The following is a 20,780-nucleotide window of genomic DNA, read 5'->3' on the forward strand; positions in this document are numbered from 1 at the left end:
CAGCTCGTCGACGAATGGCTTGCCTCTCATGGTATTCCATCGGACGCGCTGTCCCGTTCGCCGGCTCAGGATTGGGTTACCATCCGAATTCCGGTCTCTATGGCCGAGGAAATGATGAAGACGGTAGGTCTCTTTCTGTCAACAGATGCCCGTTTGTGGACTCATCATGTAACCAAGGAATATCACGTCTGGGTCCACGATGCAAGCGGCGCCGCCCTCGTGCGCACAACCTCCTACAGCCTCCCCGAGCACCTCCACGCGCACGTCGACGTCGTGCAGCCCACGACGTCCTTCGCGCGCTTCAGGCGCGACGCCGCGACGTACCACTTCGCCGGCGACGCGCCCGCTGCCATAAAGACCGACGCGCCGTACATCTCGATACCCTCCGCGTACAACGGGCAGGTGAACGCGAGCTGCAACGCGTCGATCACGCCCACGTGCCTGAAGGAGCTCTACAACGCGGTTGGGTACGTGCCGGCGGCCGCGGGCGAAAACAAGCTCGCGGTGACGGGCTATCTCGGCCAGTACGCGAACCTGGAGGACTTTCATTTGTTCAACGAGGCGTTCGTGCCCGAGGCGGCGGACTCGACGTTCGACGTTGTGTATATCAACAGTGAGTTTGAGTTTGAGTTTTGTGGATCGTCCGGGTCGATTGATGTGATGGAAGCTGACGGCGATCTGTTCCCCGCAAGATGGGACAAACGACCAGTCGCCTGATGCGGCGGGAATCGAGGCGAACCTTGGTATGTCAAGTTGGAACCCAAAACACCCCCATGACTGATGGTGGCTGTACAGACACCCAGTACGCATTTGGCTTGACGTACCCCACTCCGAGGACGTTCTACACTACCGGAGGGAGTCCGCCCTTCATTCCCGACGACCTTAATCCCACTAATTCGAATGAGCCGTATGCAAATGTGAGTTTGGAGCATCATCGACAGGGCAGCAGATATTCACGATGATGTCTATGTCAGTGGTTGGAGTATATTCTGAACGACCCCAGCCCGCCGCAGACGATCTCCACCAGCTACGGTGACGACGAGCAAACAGTTCCCGAAAGCTATGCTAAGCGTGTCTGCGCTAGCTTCGCCCAGCTCGGTGTGGTGCTCCCTTCAGTCAGCTAGCGGCCGTTGCTCACCGTCTCACCACGCAGGAGCCCGAGGCGTCTCGCTGTCCTTCGCCTCTGGCGACCACGGTGTCGGCGACGGCGATTCCGACCCGGCTACGCAGCAGTGCTACACCAACAACGGCCTGAACGAGACCAAGTTCATACCCCTTTTCCCTGCCAGCTGTCCCTAGTGAGTCAGACCGTCCCCCGAGGCGTGGCAGCCGTCTCATCAAGTGGCGTACGACCCACAGCGTGACCTCGGTCGGCGCGACGTGGTACATCCCCGAGGAAGTGTACTACATCTCGGGCGGCGGATTCAGCAACTACGTGAGCACCATGAGACCCTGTCCCTGACTAGCGCGTTAGACGTCGCTCACCGTGTGCGGGATACACAGTTCTCGCGCCCCGCCTACCAGGCGCTCGCGGTGGACACCTACCTCAGCAAGCTCGTGCCCGGCACCTACGCGGGCCTCTACAACCCGTCAGGCCGAGTACGTACCCAAGCCCACGCAGTCCCCTAGACGGGCTCCCACTGACACACTGACATGGCCCCGCCAGGCGTACCCCGACGTCGCCGCGCAGGGCCAGTTCTTCAACCTCTTCGTTAGCGGCGTGGAGCGCAAGATCGGCGGCACGTCCGCCGCGTCGCCGACGTTCGCGGGGCTCGTGTCGCTGCTCAACGACGCGCGCCTCGCGCGGGGGCTCGCGCCGCTCGGGTTCCTGAACCCGCTGCTGTACGCGATCGGCGCGGTCTTCCCGGACGGCTTCAACGACATCGTGGGCGGGAGCAACCCGGGCTGCGGCACGGAGGGCTTCAACGTGAGTGGCCGTGTTCTATTACTGCTGCTGTTGCTGCTGCTGCTGTCTGCCGCAAAGGCGACGCGAGGGTGCGAGTGTGCTGAGCTGACGACGCGTTCTGTTCAATGCAGGCGACGGTCGGGTGGGACCCGGTGACGGGCTTCGGAACGCCGAACTTTGGGAACTTGAAGGACCTCGTGCTGGGCGACGTCTCTGCGATCCTGGAGTTGTGAGGAGGGGCTGCGTGGTGCGCGGGCGTAGATAGTCTGTGGTCCCGCGCGCGTGCTTTTGCTAGAAGCGATGACGACACGACGAGCAGCGGTGTAGGACCTAGACGAATCCCCTCCTGCAGAGCTCCGGTCCGCCGCAGGCACCTTTTCTGGAGCCAGCACGCAGTGACCAGTTTACACTCAAGAACGCAGGGAAAAATAAAAAGTTAACAATTGCGAAGAAATACAGAGTTGTGCCAGATCATGATCGCTATAAGCCCGTCCTCAAGCTGCAAAGTGCTAAACACCACCTTGCCTTGACCGTATTTTCGAAGCAGACGAACCATCAGCAGTGATACTTGCCGCTCCTGTTGAGCTCTGCAAGATGAGCCGTTTGCGTCCCGCTGCAGCTTGGTTCACTGATCTACGCCAACAGAATGATTCTCCCGTGCAGAGTAAGTATATCTACTGCTAGCATACTCAAACACCTCAACGTGAACTTACTGGGGGCTGGGTTGAGCTGAGCTTGGTGGTGGCAGATTACAGTGACTTCGTGTCGCATGCCACTCCTCACGGTGGTACTACGACGTAAGTAGGCCACTTCGGCATTTACTTCCAAGGTCCAATTACAGCTCGCACCGCGTCCCTTTCCATACTGATACTCACGCCCGGGCACCCGGTTCAGTCTATGCATACTGTGCATGATGCTCAGGTGTTTAACGGCCGTTGTCGTTTCCCTTCATACGGTAGCGTATTTATCTCTATGTTGTCTCGCCGGTTGATCCTTGCGCCATAACGGACAGCAGATCACCGATGCAGTGAGTTCGCGTTGCACTTTAGAGTCGAAGAGGTAGATGAAATCAGATATTATTTTAGAGTCGCTCAGGCTTCATCGAATATCCACCAATCACGACGCAGTGCGATTCCATCTTACATACAACGCAGGATCTCGGATCATTAGCCGGAGAGAAGAGTTCCAGTTGGCGTGCGCGCGCCAATGGTTCCTTCATTCTCTGAGCGGCCACACGTTCAAGTTGCTGCTTCTCTCTGTCCACTTCTCCTCCAGGCCCATCTTACTTACCCTAAACCTGTTGCATTACTCGATATTCGGCAAGAAACGACTGGAAACTGGACTTCAAAGTTCTGAGCCGTGACTTGACTAGCATGGCGCCACCTCTCGCATCGCTGCAACTCAACGCGTCTACCACAGCGATGCCGAAAGAGAAGGTGCCGTCTTTGAGGGACGCTATATCTCTCTTGATTCTTCGGATGGAAGATGCTCAGCATGGCGGGGACAGCGCTGACATGGTATGTGGTTTGCGTTTTCATACACACTCATGCTTGTTCATCGCAATGATATAGCTCCAAGAATCTCATGACTTGCTGATGTCATTTGTACTGCCTATCCGGACCAGAATGAATGCCCAATCTCCTATCAATGCTCTCCCGGTCGAGCTACTCAGTCTCATCTTCGAGAGCCACGTTGCGCCTCCACCAGGTACCTTGGAAGGTAGTGAGTCGTGGTGGCAGCACATGGGGCTGCGTCTTCAGAAGGCTACGCACCTGCAGTTGATCTGTCGACATTGGCGTGACGTTGCGCAGCGCACTCCGTCTCTCTGGACAGCATTCGACGCGACAGGCAAGCCCGACTCGGAAGCTCTACAATTGTGGCACCTTCCCCTCGAGCGCTCTGGTCGTCTTCCCATCACTCTGCATGTGGCTGGGTCCCTCAGCCACCACACAGAGCTAGTCTTCAAATCGAATCGCATCCGATCACTCAAATGGAATTCATTTAGAGGGAACCATCAAGAACTCCTCGTCCATTTGGGTATATTGGAGACTTTGGAGTGGGACGATTTTGGCAGCCTGACCGGTGAAAATTCGCAAACGGATCTTTCAGAGCTCGCTCGTTACTCACCATGTCTCCGCATACTTCAGCTGGAAGCGTGCACTTGGGTTCCTTCTGGAGTCTTCAAGAACTTGACACGTCTTCACCTCAGGTCCTACTCGGGGGATATGTCCAGTGTCCTTCTCTGGCTCCAAAGATGCCCTGTACTGCAGGATATGGTACTTCAGTGCCCCGAAGATGGGGATCTTGGGGATCTTGGGGATCTTGATAGCATAAGTGTCGTCTCCTTGCCACACTTGCGCGCGCTCGTGCTTTCCCGCGTCTCTTGGGACCACTTCGCCGCCATTGTTCCACGACTCGACATTAGCCCCACCGCTGCGGTGCAATTTCACGACTGGGAGCGTGGCTCTGAGAAGATCGATTGCGCGCGAATGCTCGGAAGTCCACACTTTTATCGTATAGTTCTCGTATCGCACTGTCATGCATTGGTCGCAGGCACTGACTCCGGGATCTCGTTCTTCAAGGATCGACTGAGTTTTACGGAGTGTCACTTGAGCTGGACATCGGAATTGTCAGCGATGGTGCCGATGGCCACGATCAAGGAGCTATGGTTTTCAGCGTCGGTGCTTTTCGTGCAGGACCTCAGGACTCTCCTCACGGAGCTGCCTGGTCTTACTTCTATCCACGTGACAAGCACTCAGCTGAGGGATGTTCTCCAAGTACTTCGGCGGGAGCGCGACCAACAAGGAGCGATTAACTGTCCAGAGCTCAAAGCCATCCATGTCTTCGTCGAATTTGAGGCCGCAGCCAAGGGTGCTCTCGCCCAATTCAAAGCTCTCCTCGACGAATTGGGCCCATATGATATGGTCATCGAACACCTCCCGGACTGTGACGTCGACGGGAAGGCGCTGTGCGCCCACAATACACAGCTCTTGTCTCGAGTGCGCGTCGTGAAGTGCGACAAACGACCAGGCGCTGGGATACCCGCTGCCTGCTCTAGATTGCCTAACCTGAACCTAGATGCAGACGAGGACAAATCATTGTAAGCCCTTCAGTTGGCTCACAGTTTGCATCCCAGTTGATCGCGCTGATGTTCAGATCCGTATGCACGCCAGTGTGCCCCAGAAGCTCGTGAACCTGTTGAGGGCGCTGATCGGAGCGCTGGACGGATTCGCCCAGGCCCTATCATATAGCCACACTTTCACACTTTAACGACTATCACAGCGCGTACAACAAACATGTTCATAGCACTGCCATGACTATCATGTGCATAATTCAATGCAAACAGGGACTCATGCTACTGGCCGATAGTAAGAGTCAATGCGCCATTTCAGGTAACGCGTGACTGACAAAATGGGGGCACGCTCTTCTCCTGCAACGCGACTCCTTGAGCCTTCAAGCCCGGAATGTCATAGTTCGTATGCCCTCCTTCAAAGAACAAGGCTCCATCAGGGCGGTGAGGATCATTCTTGAAGATGCCTGTTGGACACCTCGGATAGGGCGCTCAAGTCAAAGAGCCCAAGCCTCATCCGATAAGTATCGTCCAAAATCAAACCACGCTCCGTAGCGCCGTTTCTAACCTTGAGTCCGTCGCCACCTGTTGCACGTCGCAGGGTCTGAAACGCCCTCCAGATCATTAGTACCACTACAGCACCCGAGCCCTGATCACACCAGTCACCAGTAGAATGCAGGAACCCCAATGCGGTCAGCATTAGTACGTAAATCGGACCCATTTATGACATCCCGCGGCTGCCACACAACATTGCCTAGGTCTCCCCAGTCTCTCCCTCCGGTAAGCCTGGTAGCTGCCGCGGAGGAGTGCACATCTTTCATCGCGGTGATTATGAGGGAGGGGGTCATGATAAACCGAGGCCGGGATCCTCCGCATCACGGCCACACGGAGTCCGGATGGGAGTCCATGGCATCTGCAGTTGCACGGCGGAGGACACCCATCAGGCCTTGGGAGACATCACAGTTTCGAGGCCTGGCCGGCGCGCAAGGCCAGCTTTCCTTCGATGCGGGGTGCTCCATCCGAGTCGGAGACGCCTCAGCCGTTGATGCGCCACCCGCAGCGTTGTCGCGTTGTCTCAAGGGCGACAACCCGTGGCTCCAGTGTTGTCGCGTTGTCCCAAGGACGACAAACCGTGGCTCCAGCGTCGACTCGACTCGATCACTCAATCACTCACAGACCGCGATCACGTCAGTCCAGCGAGCGGCGAGCATCAAAGTGATCAAAGTGGACACGCGACTGACGACATCACAGCACGCATCTTGTCTGTCATGGACGAGGGTGCCGCGGCAGACCGCACAACAAACCGCACTGAGGGGCCGATCGCGCCGCACAAGGCAACTCCTTGTTGTCTGCAGGAGCGCGCAGACGGCGTCGACGTGGCACATTCCGCGGAATGGGCCGTCGAACGCGCTCAGGCTATTATTGGGAGACGAGCGTCCTTCAAATTGTCCCCCGGTGTTCGCAGCGGGAACTCAAGGCCGCACTCTGCGTCTTGGATATCGCTACTCCTTCCAAGTCGGTCGTAGGAACAGGGAAGCCTGCCAAAAGCCCAGTAGCGAAGTCATCGCGCATTGCATGGGTGACAGAACTAAAGATATTGTATGAGGCTGCGAGCGCGGGGTGGGAGCCCCGCAGGTCTGGCGGCTTCTTTTTTTCGTCCCGCTCGGGGGTCAACATCACGCTAAACCCACGCGAGAAGAAAAAAACAGAGCTTGGAGCGGCGTTCACGCTATAGCCGTCCTGCATTGTGTCCCATCACGTCCCCACGGCTGCTGGGCCCCAGATCGTCGAACAAGGTTGAGATCGGTAACTCGAGCTGAAACACCGCGCCGTGGCATGGCCTGCCAGCCGCACGAGCCGTATCACGCTGTCCGCCATCCCATCGACATCATCCCAACATCAACACGTCCCGGCATGCGGTGTGCTGTCTGTCGCTGTCAGGGCCTGCGACGCGCGTGCCCGGGATCGAGGAGACAGGAGACATTGATCATGATCAACAGGTGTGCAGGCTTCGTGCGCGGGGTTCCTTGTTCGGCTCGGCTGAGGTCGAACTTCGAAGGCTCGAAGCAAGTGGTGAGAAACCCATGCCCCACGGTCGGCGCACATGACGGACCGGGAGACGCCGCCATCGCAAGCGGCTGGCGGCGGGAACCCATGTCCGAGTCTGAAAGTCGGTCGGTCGGCCGGCCAGGGCAAGAACCGTGCTTTTGACGAGCGCGGCGCGATCTTCTGTCTTCTGTCTTCCGGACGGAGAAGACGGGCCCGGGACGACCACCCGCGCCGACGATCTGCACACGGTCGTACTGCACGCACACGGTGGGCAAAGAAGCCGGGGCCTCGGGCAATAGGCACAACCGCGGCTTCTAGTCTGTTAGTCTGTGGGCGCGCAGAGCAGGGTGGGGGGCAATCGCCGGCGAGACGCCGTTGCGCGGACATACTACGGGTCGCCGCACGGACATATGGATCACTGGGGCCGCCACCTTCGAACGGTACGCAAACCAAACTTGCGGCAGGCGCCGGCGGTGGTGTTTTCTTTTTCGCGACATGCACGCGCTGCGGGCAGCTGGCCATGGGCGACCCCGAGGCGCGACTGCCGGGCTGAATCCTGATGCACGCGCAGACGCAGACGCGCGGCCGGCGGCATCACCTCGAACAAGAAGGACGACGGACGTGAGCCTGGGGCCGCCACTGAGATGATGATGCATTGCACGCCGAAACGATGCGACAATCAGCGATAGGCATCCCTGCGATGCGAAGGACGGGAACAAGGATCATCATCACGAAGATATTGCCATGACAAGCACACGCCGCTGGGAGGCGAACACAGTTCTCTCTTACGGATTCAGAGTGCAGCGTCAGGAAATGCGAGTTGCAAGCTGCGTGCCTGCGGTCGCCGTGTGTCGGGCTTGATGCCTGTGATGGATGCCTGTGATGGGTTGTGGGTGCCAGTGTGACCTGCATACGGGCGATGACCGGCGGGTCGGTCCACAGCGGGCTGTGCGCAACGATCGGGAGACGGCCAACCTGGCCCTGGCGACGATCGAGCCGATGGGGTGTGATCGGACAGCGGGCCATTTGGGCGGGGCCCGCGGGCACGATCACAGTCAATATTAATAGTGATGTCAACTGCCCTGCAGCAAGTAGTGCATTAATCGCCCTGCAGTAAGTAGTGGGTCGCGATGCTGTGACGCGCGCGCGCGCCCGTCTGCGTTCGCCGGCGCGACCCGCTGCGCGCTGGATATCGTCTCGCTGGGCGGGCTGTGCGCAGGCGCAAATCCCTCGTCGAGTCCAGAAACAGAAATGCATTTCTCGGTCCCCGGGCGCAGCAGGGCACCGCCACGCCACGCCCGATCGGGGGGACAGGAACAGGCTGTGTGCGTTGTGGGTGTGCACATACATCATGCACCGTCGCGGGACCACCTGGACTTGGATGTCGATTGGGTTGTTAGTAGACCGACCGACCGACCGATCGTCGCCGTGGTGACGCGCGCGCCGGAGGGCTTGCGCGCGGAGTCGGAGCGCGACGCGGGATGCAGATGATCATGGAGCGTCGCGAGGGCTCTGAATCCCTGCATCAGGCCTCAGGCGTTGCTTAATTAGATGTTGGATTGAGATTGATGCGACCGCGGTCGGCATCGTGGCAAGTGAACATGGACATGATGATCAGCTGCATCTGGGTGGCGCGAGGAGTTGCGTGCAGGGCGTATCGTATCGTATCGATGCGGGGTGGACGGGGCGGCTACAGGTTCGGGTTCGGGTTCGGGTGTGCACTGTACGTGCGGACAGAGGGGATCAGGCCTCAGGGATGGCTCCGGGGGTGGACGGAGGACACACAGGGCCGCTGTGTGGTGCGCAAAGAAGAAACCTTGTTGCGGGAAGGGAAGGTGCGAGAGGGGAGTCAGGCGCGGACAATAGCGTTTGGGTGCCGACGGGGACCGACCGGCACACCCTCCGGACTCCGAGCAGCACACGGATGGGCGCCCGGCGGGCGCGTAGCAGTCTCGGGCTACGGCGGGCGCACGTGTCAGGCACAGCCCCGGCTAACCCTAGACACTGGCGGTGCAGCATAGCATGGCACGGAATGAATGACGATGTCCGCGGGCTCGATATCCAGCATACGCGGAAGCACCGTGTGCAGGCAAAGAAAGAGCTGGAGGAAACGGAGGGGGATGTCGAGGAGGGTTTGGAGCTGAAGATTTGTGATGGGAGATGAAACCGGAGAGGGATCAGCGGAGTGCGAAGTGGCCGGGGGAGGGGACGCCAGTCAAAAGCTATCGCGACGGAGGCTACGCGAGCTCTCTCCCGGCCGCGGGTCTTCTTCGTACGTCTGCTCTCCCTCGCTCGCACCGCCCCCTGCGAAGACCTTGGATAATCTCCTGCCAGCAGCACCGCCCCCGCTCAGCATAACACAAACACTGCATCACCGCCTGCTCCCACAAAGCCTGCCCCGGCATACAAAGCCGCTGCCCTTTCTTCGCCATGGATACCCTCCTCGCGCCCGCCGACTTCCAGTCCCCGCGACACAATAACGACTTTGAGGGCGGCCACTTTGACCGCTCGCCCAGCATCGGCTCGCCGTACGACTCGTTCGAGTTTGCGCACCAGGACGCGCACTTTCCCCACACGCCCTCGTACAACGGCTCGTACCAGAACTCGCCCTACTCCAACATCTCCGACCTCCCGCCGTTCGACGACGAGCACACGCTCGGCCTCTTCGAGACCGGCGCGGGCATCTCCATCACCGAAGAGTACGACCCCTCCGAGTACGACGTGCCGTCCACATCGGGCCTGCTCTTCGACGACTCGTTCATCTCGCCCGAGAACTTCCCGCACGTGTCGATCACCCCGCCGATGTACGACCAAAAGTCCGCGTCCGCGTCTGCGTCGCCGGCCGTGTTCGACCACAGCTCGCCGGGCTCGAGCAACGGCGGCGAGGACGACGCGCGCAGCGGCGCGTCCACGGCGTCGTCGTATGTCCACGATGCGTCGCCGCGCCTGGACTTTGCGCAGAACTTTGAGAACCTGCACTTTGAGTCGCCTGCGTGGGCGCATGCGCACCTGCCGGGCGCCGACAGGACGTCTCCGCCGGTGCAGAAGCCCCAGTCGCCGCCGCAGCTGGTGATTCCGTCGAGCCCGTCTCCTCCGCACACGGATGTCCAGTCGCCGCCCACGATCAACGCCCCCGCGGGCGACGGGATGTCGATGGGCCCGCAACTGCACATTGTCCCCGCGACGCCGGTGAGCGGGGGCGGGGAGCGGGCGCCGCCTGTGCTGTTCCAGAACCCCGCATCCGGTGAGGTGCTCTGTTGTGTGTCCAAATGGACATAATGGCTAACTGGAGGGCATTGGCAGACGGGGTGCAACCATCTGACGGGGCGGGATGGGATCAGCCGTCGCAGGCGCAACATCTGTCAAACGGAGGACACCACGCAGGTGGGTGTCGCACGCGATTGCCCGATGACTTGCATTGCTGACCCGGATCACACCGCCAGGCCACCCGGGGATGGCCTACGGGGGTGAAACGGCCGATGACGCGTGCCAGGGATTCCTGCTGGCGCAAGCGCCACAACGGTCAAGAAGCCTCTCTGACACGTCGCTACGTCCGCCCGTTTGGGACACGGCACCGATGATGGTCCATCATCAAGGGGCGACGCTGGGCGCTGATGGCTCTCACGCTGGGCGGCGACCTGCCTCCGCCGGCACTGTGAACATGAATGATGTCCTCCCGGGCCCGTCCTCCCATATTTCCTTCCAGCCCCCACAGTCCTCCCTCCACCCGTCCCACTTGCGTCATCCCACCTCCGCCGGCCCCCAGCAGACCATCTTCGGCCCGGCCCTCCAGCAGACCCTCTCCCAGTACCGCTCCGCGGACTTCCTCACCCCCGACATCGCCGCTACCAGCCTGCGCCGCGTCAAGTCAGACACCCGCGGCCATCGCCAGGTGCGCTCGGAAGACATCCGCTACAGCACGCCCTCCTCGCCGTACAACGCCCCCGGCATGCTCGTCCCCCCGCCGTCGCTCGCGCAGCAGGAGTTCATCCGCGCCGCCGTGACCAACCGCCAGTACCTCCACCCGACAGAGACCGTCGCGTCCATCCGGCAGGGCCACCACCGCCGCGCGTCGTCCGGCTCGCGCGAGCGCCCCGGGATCGGCGGCGTCACGGGGTGGAGCAGCGGCGCGAGCAGCGCGCGCGCGAGCCCGTACCCGTCGCCGTCCGCGAGCCCGCGCCCGGGCTACGGCGCGCTGCCGGACGTGGGCCTGTCGATGAGCATGACCGCGATGCGGCGCACGCCGTCGGGCACGATGATGCAGGTCGACATGGGCATGGGCGGCATGGGCACGATGAGCATGGACACGAGCAGCGTGCCGCCGCACGTCGCGAAGGTGAACGTGACGACGCCGAGCACAGCGGACGCGAGCCAGAAGCGGCGAAAGCAGCCCGCGAACTTCCAGTGCCCGGTGCCGGGGTGCGGGAGCACGTTCACGCGGCACTTCAACCTGAAGGGTGAGTGGGCTTTTATGATATGCGCGCCGGCGTCGGTGTCGGTAGCTGACTCCGCGCTGTGCAGGGCACCTGCGGTCGCACGCGGAGGAGAAGCCGTTCCAGTGCAAGTGGCCGGGCTGCGGGAAGGGCTTTGCGCGCCAGCACGACTGCAAGCGGCACGAGCAGCTGCACCTGAACATCCGCCCGTACCCGTGCGAGGGCTGCAAGAAGAACTTTGCGCGGATGGATGCGCTGAACCGGCACCGTGAGTAGCGTTGCGGTTGCGCCGCGCGCGTGCTGAGACTGACTGACGCGGTGCGTTTGCTTTTGCAGTGCGCTCCGAGGGCGGCGCGGAGTGCCGGAAGATCCAGGACGAGGTCACCACGGCGCCGGGCCAGGAGGGCGGGCCAGAGGCGATGCCCGCGCCTGCGCCGAACATGAAGCCCGACCCCGACGGCCCGTCATGGGCCAACTCGGCGGGCGGCTTCATGATGTAGCCCGACCCCGCCCCCGGCCTGCCCGCGCGGACTCGGTGAACCCGCTGTGTTGATTGCTGCCCACAAACACTGACCTGCCTTGCGACTGCGGTTACGATCTCCCGACCATTTGCCATTTGTCTGCTTATCTATTCACGTCCGCCGCTCATGTGTGTGCTATGGCCTACCCTACCTGGACGCTGATGCGAATGCTGTTGTGTACTCTATCCCCGCCTACGTCTGCAGTGCGTCGCTCCCGGCCCGAGTCTCCGCTCTCCTTGCTTTTTCCGCCTCCGAGTAGTAGTTTGCTTGCTTTCCCCCTCCCTGCCCTCCCTCGCCCCCTCCCTCTCTCCTCCCCTGTGACGATTTCCGCGGTGTGCCTGATCTAACGAAGTGTGTCCCCCTACTACCTACCCCTTGTAGTTTTCGCGCATTGCATTTGATTGTAGCCTAGAATTTCTGGTAGATACTGGACGCGTTATTTATTGTGTACTCCTCCCATCGGCAATGACAGCTAGCTTATATATCATGAACATGAGGCAGGACTGGGCGGAATGCGGCCTGTGTTTTTGGTGCCGATATTTCCTTACGTGAAGAGGCGGGTGCTGTATGTACCGTACCGTGCGCGTGCCGGTAGCAAGTAGGGTGGCGATCACATTGGTGCCGCCCTTGCCCAGTGCCCCACTCCCCAGCCTCCTCCTGCTTAGCTTCCGCGGCGTCGACGCTCGTATATAAACACCCACAACCTGCGCAGCACCGCGCGTGCGGGAGACAGCGGCCGTTCTCTGCCCTCGGCGTTGAGCGCACCCATCGAGTCCTGCGCATTCCCTCCGGCTCAAGTCACAGGGTCCCCCACGGGAACCAAAAGGGGCCCTTGCGAGCTTGCCTTTCTCTGCATCACGGGTCTGCGGATGCGCACGCCTCCCGGCGAACCTGGGAACTGACGCCATCTCGTCGCGCGAACGTTCGGTGCTGGCCGGTCTGGTCTGGTCCTATTCTGAATCCTGGTCCGAGGACAAGGGGGCGCTGTCGCTCAGGCTCAGGCTCAAGGTCCCCACGCAGTGCCCACGATGGCCCGCGGTACGTCGCCGCTGCTGCAGTCGCCCGCGCCCAGCGCGGTCGCTCCTGCGCGGGTGACGATTGGACATGTGTGAGTTCTGTCATTCTTGGGTTCTGCGTACACCATGGAGACTCGAGAGCGTCTGCGGCGTTAGGCTCGGCGGCGGCGCGGTATCAGGACACCCGTCCGCTGAGATCTGCCTTCTGCCTGAGGGTGGGCCTATGCACCTGTGCGTTGGTTTCCATCATGGCGGACGGGCTTCATGGACCACGACTATTTGCATTTGCCGTATCTTGCGGGTCGACGCTGATCCTCGCCACATGCTAACGTGCTATCTGCAGACAACTACGAGACGTCCTGATATGCCCGCACGAGAAGGGCGTCGTCACATACCCCCATGACGGCACCATTATAGAACACGACATCTACGCATCGAGCGCGGTGAGTGCGCGTTCGGGGCTGTGCCGTGTGTTTTGCAGCATCTGACGGACTCGCTGTGCAGCCGCATCGACCCCTGGCCGAGCTGGGCTTCATCCCGAACTCGCTCTCCTCGCTCACCCTACCCGACAGCGGAGACACGCTTCTGGCGGCCGGCGGCCAGGAGGCGGAGCTCTACCTGTCGCTATTCTCCCCCTCTTCCCAGACGTGCGGCCAGGACGGCGCCGCCCCCAGGCCCCGGCAGGGCTTCGGCAGCAAGCTGTGGGAGTCCAAGTACACGATCAAGCACGGCTCGATCAACAACTCGGTCCTGCTGACGTCGCTGAGCCTGACGGGCGCGCACCAGAGCAGCGCGGAGCCGCGGGTCATCGTGAGCAACAACGACAAGACGGTCAAGTTCTTCGACATCGCCGTGCGCCGCGAGTGGGAGGACCGCGCGGCGTCGCGGCTCGTCGACGCGGGCCAGCTGCGGCTGGATGTTCCGGTCAACCACTGTGGGTGTGCAGGACATGCGCGAACTGTTATCCTGCGGGCTGTGCTGACGACCCTCCCTTGTGCAGCGTCGATCTCGCCGGACGGACGGACGCTTCTGTGTGTGGGCGACTCCTCCGAGATATACCTGCACCGGATCTCGGGTGGAGCGCACATCACGGTGTCGCCGTTGGTCACCCTGTCGCTTGCACCGTACATGCAGTCCATCCCCTACGGTTCCATGTCGCACTCGTCCACAATATCAATACCTGCATCTTTCTCCAGCGCCTTTTCTGCGGACGGCTCCAAGTTTGCCGTGGCATCACAAGAGGGCGTCGTCGCTGTTTGGGACGTCCGGAGTACGAAGCCATTGAAGGTGATCCAGACCGACAAGAGCAGGCCCTCGAGGAGCAGCACCAGCAATCTCGGACCAATGGGGTGGCTATATGACAATCCGTGGGACTGGTCAAGGGCACCCGGGTGGGGCGCCCGGAGTGTCAAATTCAGCCCGGCAAGTGTTGGGCGGGAAATTCTGACGTTCACCGAGGTGAGGATCGGTTGAAGCGTTTTGTCTCCGTGCGCTTGACTGACCTCTGATCTCGCGGCAGCATACGTCCCTCCTGCACATCGTCGACGCGCGTACATTCGAGACGGAGGAGGTCATACGAGTGCCGGACTTCGAGTCAACATCAAGCCAGCCACTGGCGCCCCGACCGCGCTCGATATCACCGCGCTCACAATCTCGCCCTTCAGCAGAGTCCCTCCCACCACCCCCACCGCGGATTGTCCTCTTCAGCGGCGCGCTCGAGGATACCTTCAGGATACCCACGTCGTCCAGCAGGCGACCACGGTTAGGTCATCACCTGCGCAGTTCAGACGACGTCAACCCCGATGACGACGCGGACGGGCTCGTGGTCATCCCCCCGCTTGGAGATCGCCGGATCGAGGATGACGTGCGGCGGCTGCTCGGGCGACACGGCCTGCGAGCACGCCTGGACCGCGACGACCACCATGACGGCGGCGACGGCGAGGCGCGGCCAGCGGCGGACGACGCAGGCGAGGAGATGGACGTCGACGAGCTCGAGTCGGACTGCCTGTCGTCCCATACGCCATCGCGCGCATCGTCCCCTGCGCCCCCGGCGCAACAACCCAGTGCTCGACCTTCCGAGCGCTTACGCGTATCGCGCCCAGGCCTGCTGATGCGCCGCGAGAGCTCAGGGCCGTACAGCACGTCGCAAAGGGGGACTGGTCTGGCACGGCGGCCGCGGCGGAGTGAGACCGGCGCTGCTGCTGCGGACGTCGACCAGGACCTGGCAGGGACGTGTTTCGACCCGTCGGGCTGCCGTGTGTACGTCGCGTCCGTGAACGGGCTCGCGGAGTGGAGCGTGCGCGGGGCGGAGCAGCGGTGGTGGATCGACTCTGCGTGGGCGTGATGATGAGCGGCGGTTCCGCGACATATGGCATACGGTGTATCTTGCTCTGCCTGTATCTCTGGACTCCTTTTTACTCCTCTCCTCTTGCCATGCATTTTGACCGCACGCATCCCGATCCCGTTCGTATCACGGACCTCTTGCTGTAGTTTGTGTGTACTATCCTCGCGTGCCATTGTGGATGTGTAAATCTATATGTATCGTGTCGCGCTTTCCAGGTTATCGACGTTCAATCCCAAAATTGTTATCGTATACCGATGCAGGTCACTGACGCCGATTTGATAGGGAGCATCTCTAGAACGGACTCCTGGTCGCCTTCATCGACTGTCGCGACATGAGGTACATCAAGTAAGTATTCTTTGTGTGGTACACATCTCTCGCTGCTTGCAGTTAATGTATCCGTCAGTAGTTCGACCCGAGTCGAATGTAAAGCTCTGCAGCTATTCAATCTCAAGTTGGACCACGCTAAGACCACACATTGTATTGGCTACAGCTGGTCTCGCGCGTACCATGGCGAAAGAGACGCGACGGGCGGCTGCCGGTACGACGAACTTTTACCGCGGTAGTTTTGATGTGAGTTTAATATACTCTGGGGGTGCTTGATGAACCTAAATGCACCGATGACCGTAGAGCGTTGAAGAGCATTCGCTCGTAGATCTTACTCGTACGAAGAATGATATGCCACTCTACCAACAAACTTCGGACGTTTAGTCCACAACATCAACGTCTAACACATCTGATCTTGTGCAACTACTCGGGACAGGTATCTGCCTCTATGTCCGCGAGCTCCTTGTCCGCCGTGACAAACCTGCATACGAGGTTTGTGGAAGCGTCACCCGGGGGTTCCAAGCCTCAATGTCCATAAAGGTTTCATGCTTCGGATCTTCCTCACCTACGACTTCGACACCCGTGTCGGTCATGCAATATGCATGACCTCTTTTCACCAGGGACAAATGGCTGGTTATACTAATATAACCCCCTCCATTGCTCTCCTCCTACCGGCGAAGTTTACTGCCGGCTCTTGTTCCAATCTGGCGAGCGCGACTTCACCGCTAGAAATAACGTCTACTACCACAATACACGCCCCCTTGCCATACCTCTCCTTCACATGGCGGCGGAACCCTGCCACCTGATGTTGCGCAGGCTCATAGCTGAGGAGCTCTTGGGGCGCTGTAGAGCATACAAGGGAGCGCAGCCATGGTCAGCAGTCAAAGGGCAATACCTGTCCAGCCTCGAAGACGCTATGCGACCTGCTGTACAGGCCCTTGTCTGGGAGAAGGACACTGATGTTTCGTGATGTGAATCATAGCCGAGGATCATCCCCCTCGTGTGCATTAGTGGCAATGGTTCTCACTATCTCGGTAGACCGACGCTTGGACAGTCTAGAAGCGCAACGCGGAATGCGTAAACCTGAGGATCCTGAGTTCTCGAATGCAACGCTGCTAGAGACCGGACGATAGACACCTGCTCACATAACCACCGTGCCGATCTTCGTACAAGAGACGCGATGAGCATGAAATCCTCCGGGCAGGTTGACGAAGAAGTCCGCAAAGGATCAGGAAGGGATTCCGGGAAGATATGAATAGAGCCTCACGAATGGAGCGTGTAAACTAAGTAACACATGTCGTTTGGATTTGAGGAAGTGCCTGTTGCATCGACACGATTTTGAGCCGCACTGACGCCTCTCATTAGGCCGCACAGAGTAGACGGGACACAAACTTGTCACACGCAGTTCAGAGAATCATTTCCCTGGCATCAAACGATATGCTATACAATGACACACATGTCAAAGAGACAGTGGAACTGCCTCATGCTCGCTGTTCAGAGGCTCGGAGCAGACTTAAAGGGACATTGTGTCAGTTTTCGCATACGAGCCAGTGATAGAGGTGCTCACTGAGTGTGAGACTGACCCGCGAGTTTACTTGCTCTTGGGTGGCTCCGCGCAGTTGCACGCGGGGTAGGTGCAGGAACCGCCGTTGGCCTGGACGTTGGCGCACTTCACAGTGTTCTGTGCACGAGGCCAGCTTGAGTTCTAGGCCATAAGGAGACGCGCATGTCATATTACTCACAGACATTGTTATTCGAGTGTGTTGTGTAGTCGGGGACTGGAGGGAGAGCTGGAGAGGCAGGGCCTTATGTAGTGGCCGCGGCGCGCGGATGTCTGAGGCCGGACGAGTAATGGCGTAATGCCGACAGGCTGATTGGCCTCTACGTTGCCCTTGTGTGGAATGTAAGGCGAGGGATTGGGCATTTCAAAATATCTGCTAATACACAGGTGGTCGGACGCAGCGTGCGGCGTGACCAATGGGTGTGTTCCCGTTTTGAATCTATGACCGCCAACCGTCGTTGAACCGTGACAAAAAATTGTACACTCTATTGACCACGAGCATGGATTTCTGTTAGCGACGGCGATGCTGTCACTCACCTTATGTGTTAAGTATAGTGTATAGTGTCAGTCGTGGAAGTTCGAGTCATGCTCCACGCGAGATGTCAAGCTTTCGGAATGTCTCCGAACTCCATTATGATGGTGTTGCATTCGCAATCACTCAAGACATTCCGTCAAAGAAATGTTTGGGTTTCATAAGAAATAATTTTGCAATGTTTGATTGCGCAGGTAGCGGTGACAGGACATGTTGAGAACGCAGTTCATCAGCGCTTGTTGGGATCTTGGATGTCCTACTGGCATAGACGCTCTAAATCAGGGCCATCAATGCCGCAACGCGGATACACTCGGAGTGTAATACCATCATCGTGATACTGCATGCTCGTCGAAGTACTACTTGTAGATTCATAAAGCATCAACTGATAGCCGAATATCGGAAGCTCGAAGACTTAGTATCAATGGCATACATTATAATTTGTGAGTACTATTTCAACACAGCGTCGTATATGTTCAAGTTACTATGATAAATACTGCGCGAATAAATATAACCGCGCATGCAGACAACGAGAAGTATGTGTGGTAGCTGCATATGGAACCTAGATGACGCGCTTGGCATACTGGCATAGAGCATGGCGATGGGCTCGTAACCAAGCATGATGAGTGGACATTACGTCTCCAAATTGTCAGACGTGACGCAAAGTAGTCCGCGAAATAACCTCCGGCGACGATTACGCTGCGCTCTGACTCCGACAGGCTTCACAGGCTTCATTCGTTGTTGCTGACTCAGAAGATGCCTCCGTGTTTCATCCACCTTGCGGCGTGCCTCCTCTAATTCTCGCCTGTCCTCTTCGTCTTTCTTCCGGATAGCCTCCTCAATCTCCTTCTGCATGTCTCGCAACTGCTCTGCCTGCCTCTGCTCCCTCTTGACAAGGTCCCCAAGCAGCGCAGCTCCCGCAGACGTCTCACAGAGCTGCTTTTTCCGTGAGACGAGCTCCGTCTGGATCAAGAGCGGTCTCGGTCGCCGCGTTGCCAGGTGGCGCAATACAGCATACGCGGAATCCACCGTATTGTCGTGAGTGAGGACCTTCGCGCCTGCCGTCACTGCAGGCTTGAAGAAGTTGTCCTTGGAGACGAGCTCGTTCTTGCGGGCGCTGCGGATACCTTCATTAACCTCGTTCCACATGTTCAGGACGATAGCTGTGTTGGCCAATGCCGGCCCCCCGCAGAGCTCCTTAAACATGCGGAAGTTCCGTAACGCCGTACCACCCATCCTGTTGTCGGTGATGCGATGTAGGTATATGACGCCGCTGATTTGTCGCCTGTTCTCAAACCTGGGAGTACACATGTCAGCGCTGTAGCCGCGGCTCGTGGTATTCTGAACCTACTCGTCAGCAAGATATTTCGCAATTAGAGCGAGAATGTCAACGTCGCTTATATTGGTGTCGTCGAATCCAGGTGTGTCGACCAATGTGACATCGTATTCATCTAGCGGGAACGTGTTGGACTTTTGAATGTTTTCTGTGGATGACTCCAAGCCCAACCCAACACGTAGTTCTGAGCCGCTAGCAGTGTTGATGAACTGGGCCGTCTCAGTAAGTATCTTGCAGTTTGTGTACTGTCGACCTCACCGACGTCTTGCCCGAGCCAGTAGGACCCATAACCCTACAGCATAAATAAGCGATGCACCGATGTGAGTAAGATGGCGGTGAAAATACTTACACAATTGTCACGGGCTTCCGCTTAGTCTTGCGTTTCTTGTGCATACCGGAATCTTGTTTTGAAGTAGAGACGCTCCCTGCATTCTGTCCCTTTCTCATGTCGTTCCGGGAGTCAGTGAGAACAAGGGAACTTTACTGGGACAATTGTATCGGAAGTTGGCAATTACCCGCAGGAATGATGGGGTGGTCAACGGGAGGCGCGCGAGAATTGTCCACTGCTTCATTGTGCCGGCATATATCTGACGGATTTTGCCGCGCCCGGGCTCAGGTGTGCGCTGTCTGGCCGACATCATGACTTAACACGATGCTCCTGCATGGTGCTTGAAGCCTATATCCTGCCGAAATTATCCCATAGAACAAGGTGGCTAGGTATCGGACCATAAAAACGCGCTGGGAGATAGCGCTTTTGAAACTGCGTAGCTGGACAACGTCTCTGAATCATACGAGCCCTCGCATCCATCGACGGTCAAATGTCACCATCAGGCAGCTAGGACGTACGAAATGTGTCTGTATCAATGATAGGACAGCCTTCGCTCAATTGTACTGTCCGCCTCACGGAGCAGGAAATGTTGGACGCCGGGGATTAAAAGAATGAATATACGTTGCGGGCGTATGCATTGTCATCTAAGGCCTGGATAGGTGCTGGCTTAATTTGCGCTGGGCTTGTGCATACAATGTATTCGTGAGATAGGCACATCGGACGCTCTGCTCACCGACTTGTAGTGCTCCGTCACAAAGCGGGAGTAAGACTAGAAAGCAATGGCTGAACCTCTGTTTGTGGCGTCGTTGCGCTTTATATCTCTTGGACGCAAATGCCCAGCGAGATCCCAGAAATGCTGTCGTCGATCCTTAGCTCTCAGAATGCCCTTCGCCATGCCCATGACGTTCCGCGTTATAGTCTCGAGCTAATGAAACCATCTCTAATGACAGGTGACCACAACGTCACCTTGATCATCAGCGTGCTGTCCGCGCTGTGCAACACTGTCAGCCGAGAAGACTAGGACGCCTTCCTGACTCGTCCTGCGCCGCGCGGATTGGGTGATTACAGCTGGCATAGGGCCAGTAGTATTTACGGAGAAAAGGCATACAGACACGCAGGACGAACTTGAACTGACGCAGTGATTGTCTAACGATTCGTAGTGCTTGAGGCCCTAACGCAAATGACAGGGGCAGGAGCAGTATCGCTGCATAGTCAGCTGCAGTCCACAAATAAAAGAGTAGTACTAACAGGCACGTTGACTTGTGCAGGACTGATGTTACACGGACGGGTCAACGATCGGCGATCCACGGACATGGCCGTGGAATTCTGTAGACAACGCGCTCGGCGCAGCTTACTTACGTGT

At 58.7% G+C, this 20,780-nt stretch overlaps 7 protein-coding genes across 7 annotated transcripts; 5 read left to right on the plus strand and 2 right to left on the minus strand.

Annotated features, from left to right (window-relative positions):
• Nucleotides 1-3: 3 nt before the first annotated feature.
• Nucleotides 4-2,139, plus strand: POSPLADRAFT_1155755 (hypothetical protein; the record flags this gene model as incomplete). Its single annotated transcript, XM_024486980.1, has 10 exons — nucleotides 4-123; nucleotides 178-613; nucleotides 693-743; nucleotides 796-917; nucleotides 975-1,098; nucleotides 1,154-1,298; nucleotides 1,360-1,435; nucleotides 1,504-1,599; nucleotides 1,667-1,927; nucleotides 2,038-2,139. Coding segments are annotated over 10 exons (1,533 nt in total), but the record flags the coding sequence as incomplete, so codon positions are not given.
• A 1,362-nt stretch (nucleotides 2,140-3,501) lies between these two features.
• POSPLADRAFT_1156067 (hypothetical protein) lies at nucleotides 3,502-5,010 on the plus strand (the record flags this gene model as incomplete). Its single annotated transcript, XM_024487027.1, has 1 exon — nucleotides 3,502-5,010. The coding sequence occupies one exon, from the start codon at nucleotides 3,502-3,504 to the stop codon at nucleotides 5,008-5,010; it is 1,509 nt and encodes a 502-aa protein (XP_024334487.1).
• Nucleotides 5,011-5,183: 173 nt separating this feature from the next.
• POSPLADRAFT_1041594 (hypothetical protein) lies at nucleotides 5,184-5,702 on the minus strand. The gene has a single exon (XM_024477939.1). It carries the CDS (start codon nucleotides 5,695-5,697, stop codon nucleotides 5,428-5,430), a length of 270 nt encoding a protein of 89 aa, XP_024334488.1. The 5' UTR covers nucleotides 5,698-5,702; the 3' UTR covers nucleotides 5,184-5,427.
• A 3,852-nt stretch (nucleotides 5,703-9,554) lies between these two features.
• Nucleotides 9,555-10,118, plus strand: POSPLADRAFT_1081105 (hypothetical protein; the record flags this gene model as incomplete). Its single annotated transcript, XM_024482997.1, has 1 exon — nucleotides 9,555-10,118. A coding segment is annotated over one exon (564 nt), but the record flags the coding sequence as incomplete, so codon positions are not given.
• A 1,207-nt stretch (nucleotides 10,119-11,325) lies between these two features.
• POSPLADRAFT_1155848 (hypothetical protein) lies at nucleotides 11,326-11,734 on the plus strand (the record flags this gene model as incomplete). Its single annotated transcript, XM_024486993.1, has 2 exons — nucleotides 11,326-11,482; nucleotides 11,547-11,734. 2 exons carry the CDS (start codon nucleotides 11,326-11,328, stop codon nucleotides 11,732-11,734), a joined length of 345 nt encoding a protein of 114 aa, XP_024334490.1.
• Nucleotides 11,735-13,007: 1,273 nt separating this feature from the next.
• Nucleotides 13,008-15,339, plus strand: POSPLADRAFT_1049906 (hypothetical protein; the record flags this gene model as incomplete). Its single annotated transcript, XM_024479867.1, has 5 exons — nucleotides 13,008-13,087; nucleotides 13,339-13,438; nucleotides 13,500-13,929; nucleotides 13,996-14,453; nucleotides 14,515-15,339. The coding sequence occupies 5 exons, from the start codon at nucleotides 13,008-13,010 to the stop codon at nucleotides 15,337-15,339; spliced, it is 1,893 nt and encodes a 630-aa protein (XP_024334491.1).
• Nucleotides 15,340-18,386: 3,047 nt separating this feature from the next.
• On the minus strand, nucleotides 18,387-19,536 carry POSPLADRAFT_1156186 (hypothetical protein; the record flags this gene model as incomplete). Its single annotated transcript, XM_024487039.1, has 4 exons — nucleotides 18,387-19,050; nucleotides 19,105-19,298; nucleotides 19,348-19,381; nucleotides 19,439-19,536. 4 exons carry the CDS (start codon nucleotides 19,534-19,536, stop codon nucleotides 18,387-18,389), a joined length of 990 nt encoding a protein of 329 aa, XP_024334492.1.
• Nucleotides 19,537-20,780: the final 1,244 nt, after the last annotated feature.

This window comes from Postia placenta (genome assembly GCF_002117355.1).
Source record: "Postia placenta MAD-698-R-SB12 unplaced genomic scaffold POSPLAscaffold_17, whole genome shotgun sequence".
Classification (NCBI taxonomy): domain Eukaryota; kingdom Fungi; phylum Basidiomycota; class Agaricomycetes; order Polyporales; family Adustoporiaceae; genus Rhodonia; species Rhodonia placenta.

What these genes read in the sequence shown, in the direction of transcription:
- POSPLADRAFT_1041594 (XM_024477939.1), bottom strand. Translation starts at nt 5,697, where the DNA reads ATGGGTCCGATTTACGTACTAATGCTGACCGCATTGGGGTTCCTGCAT.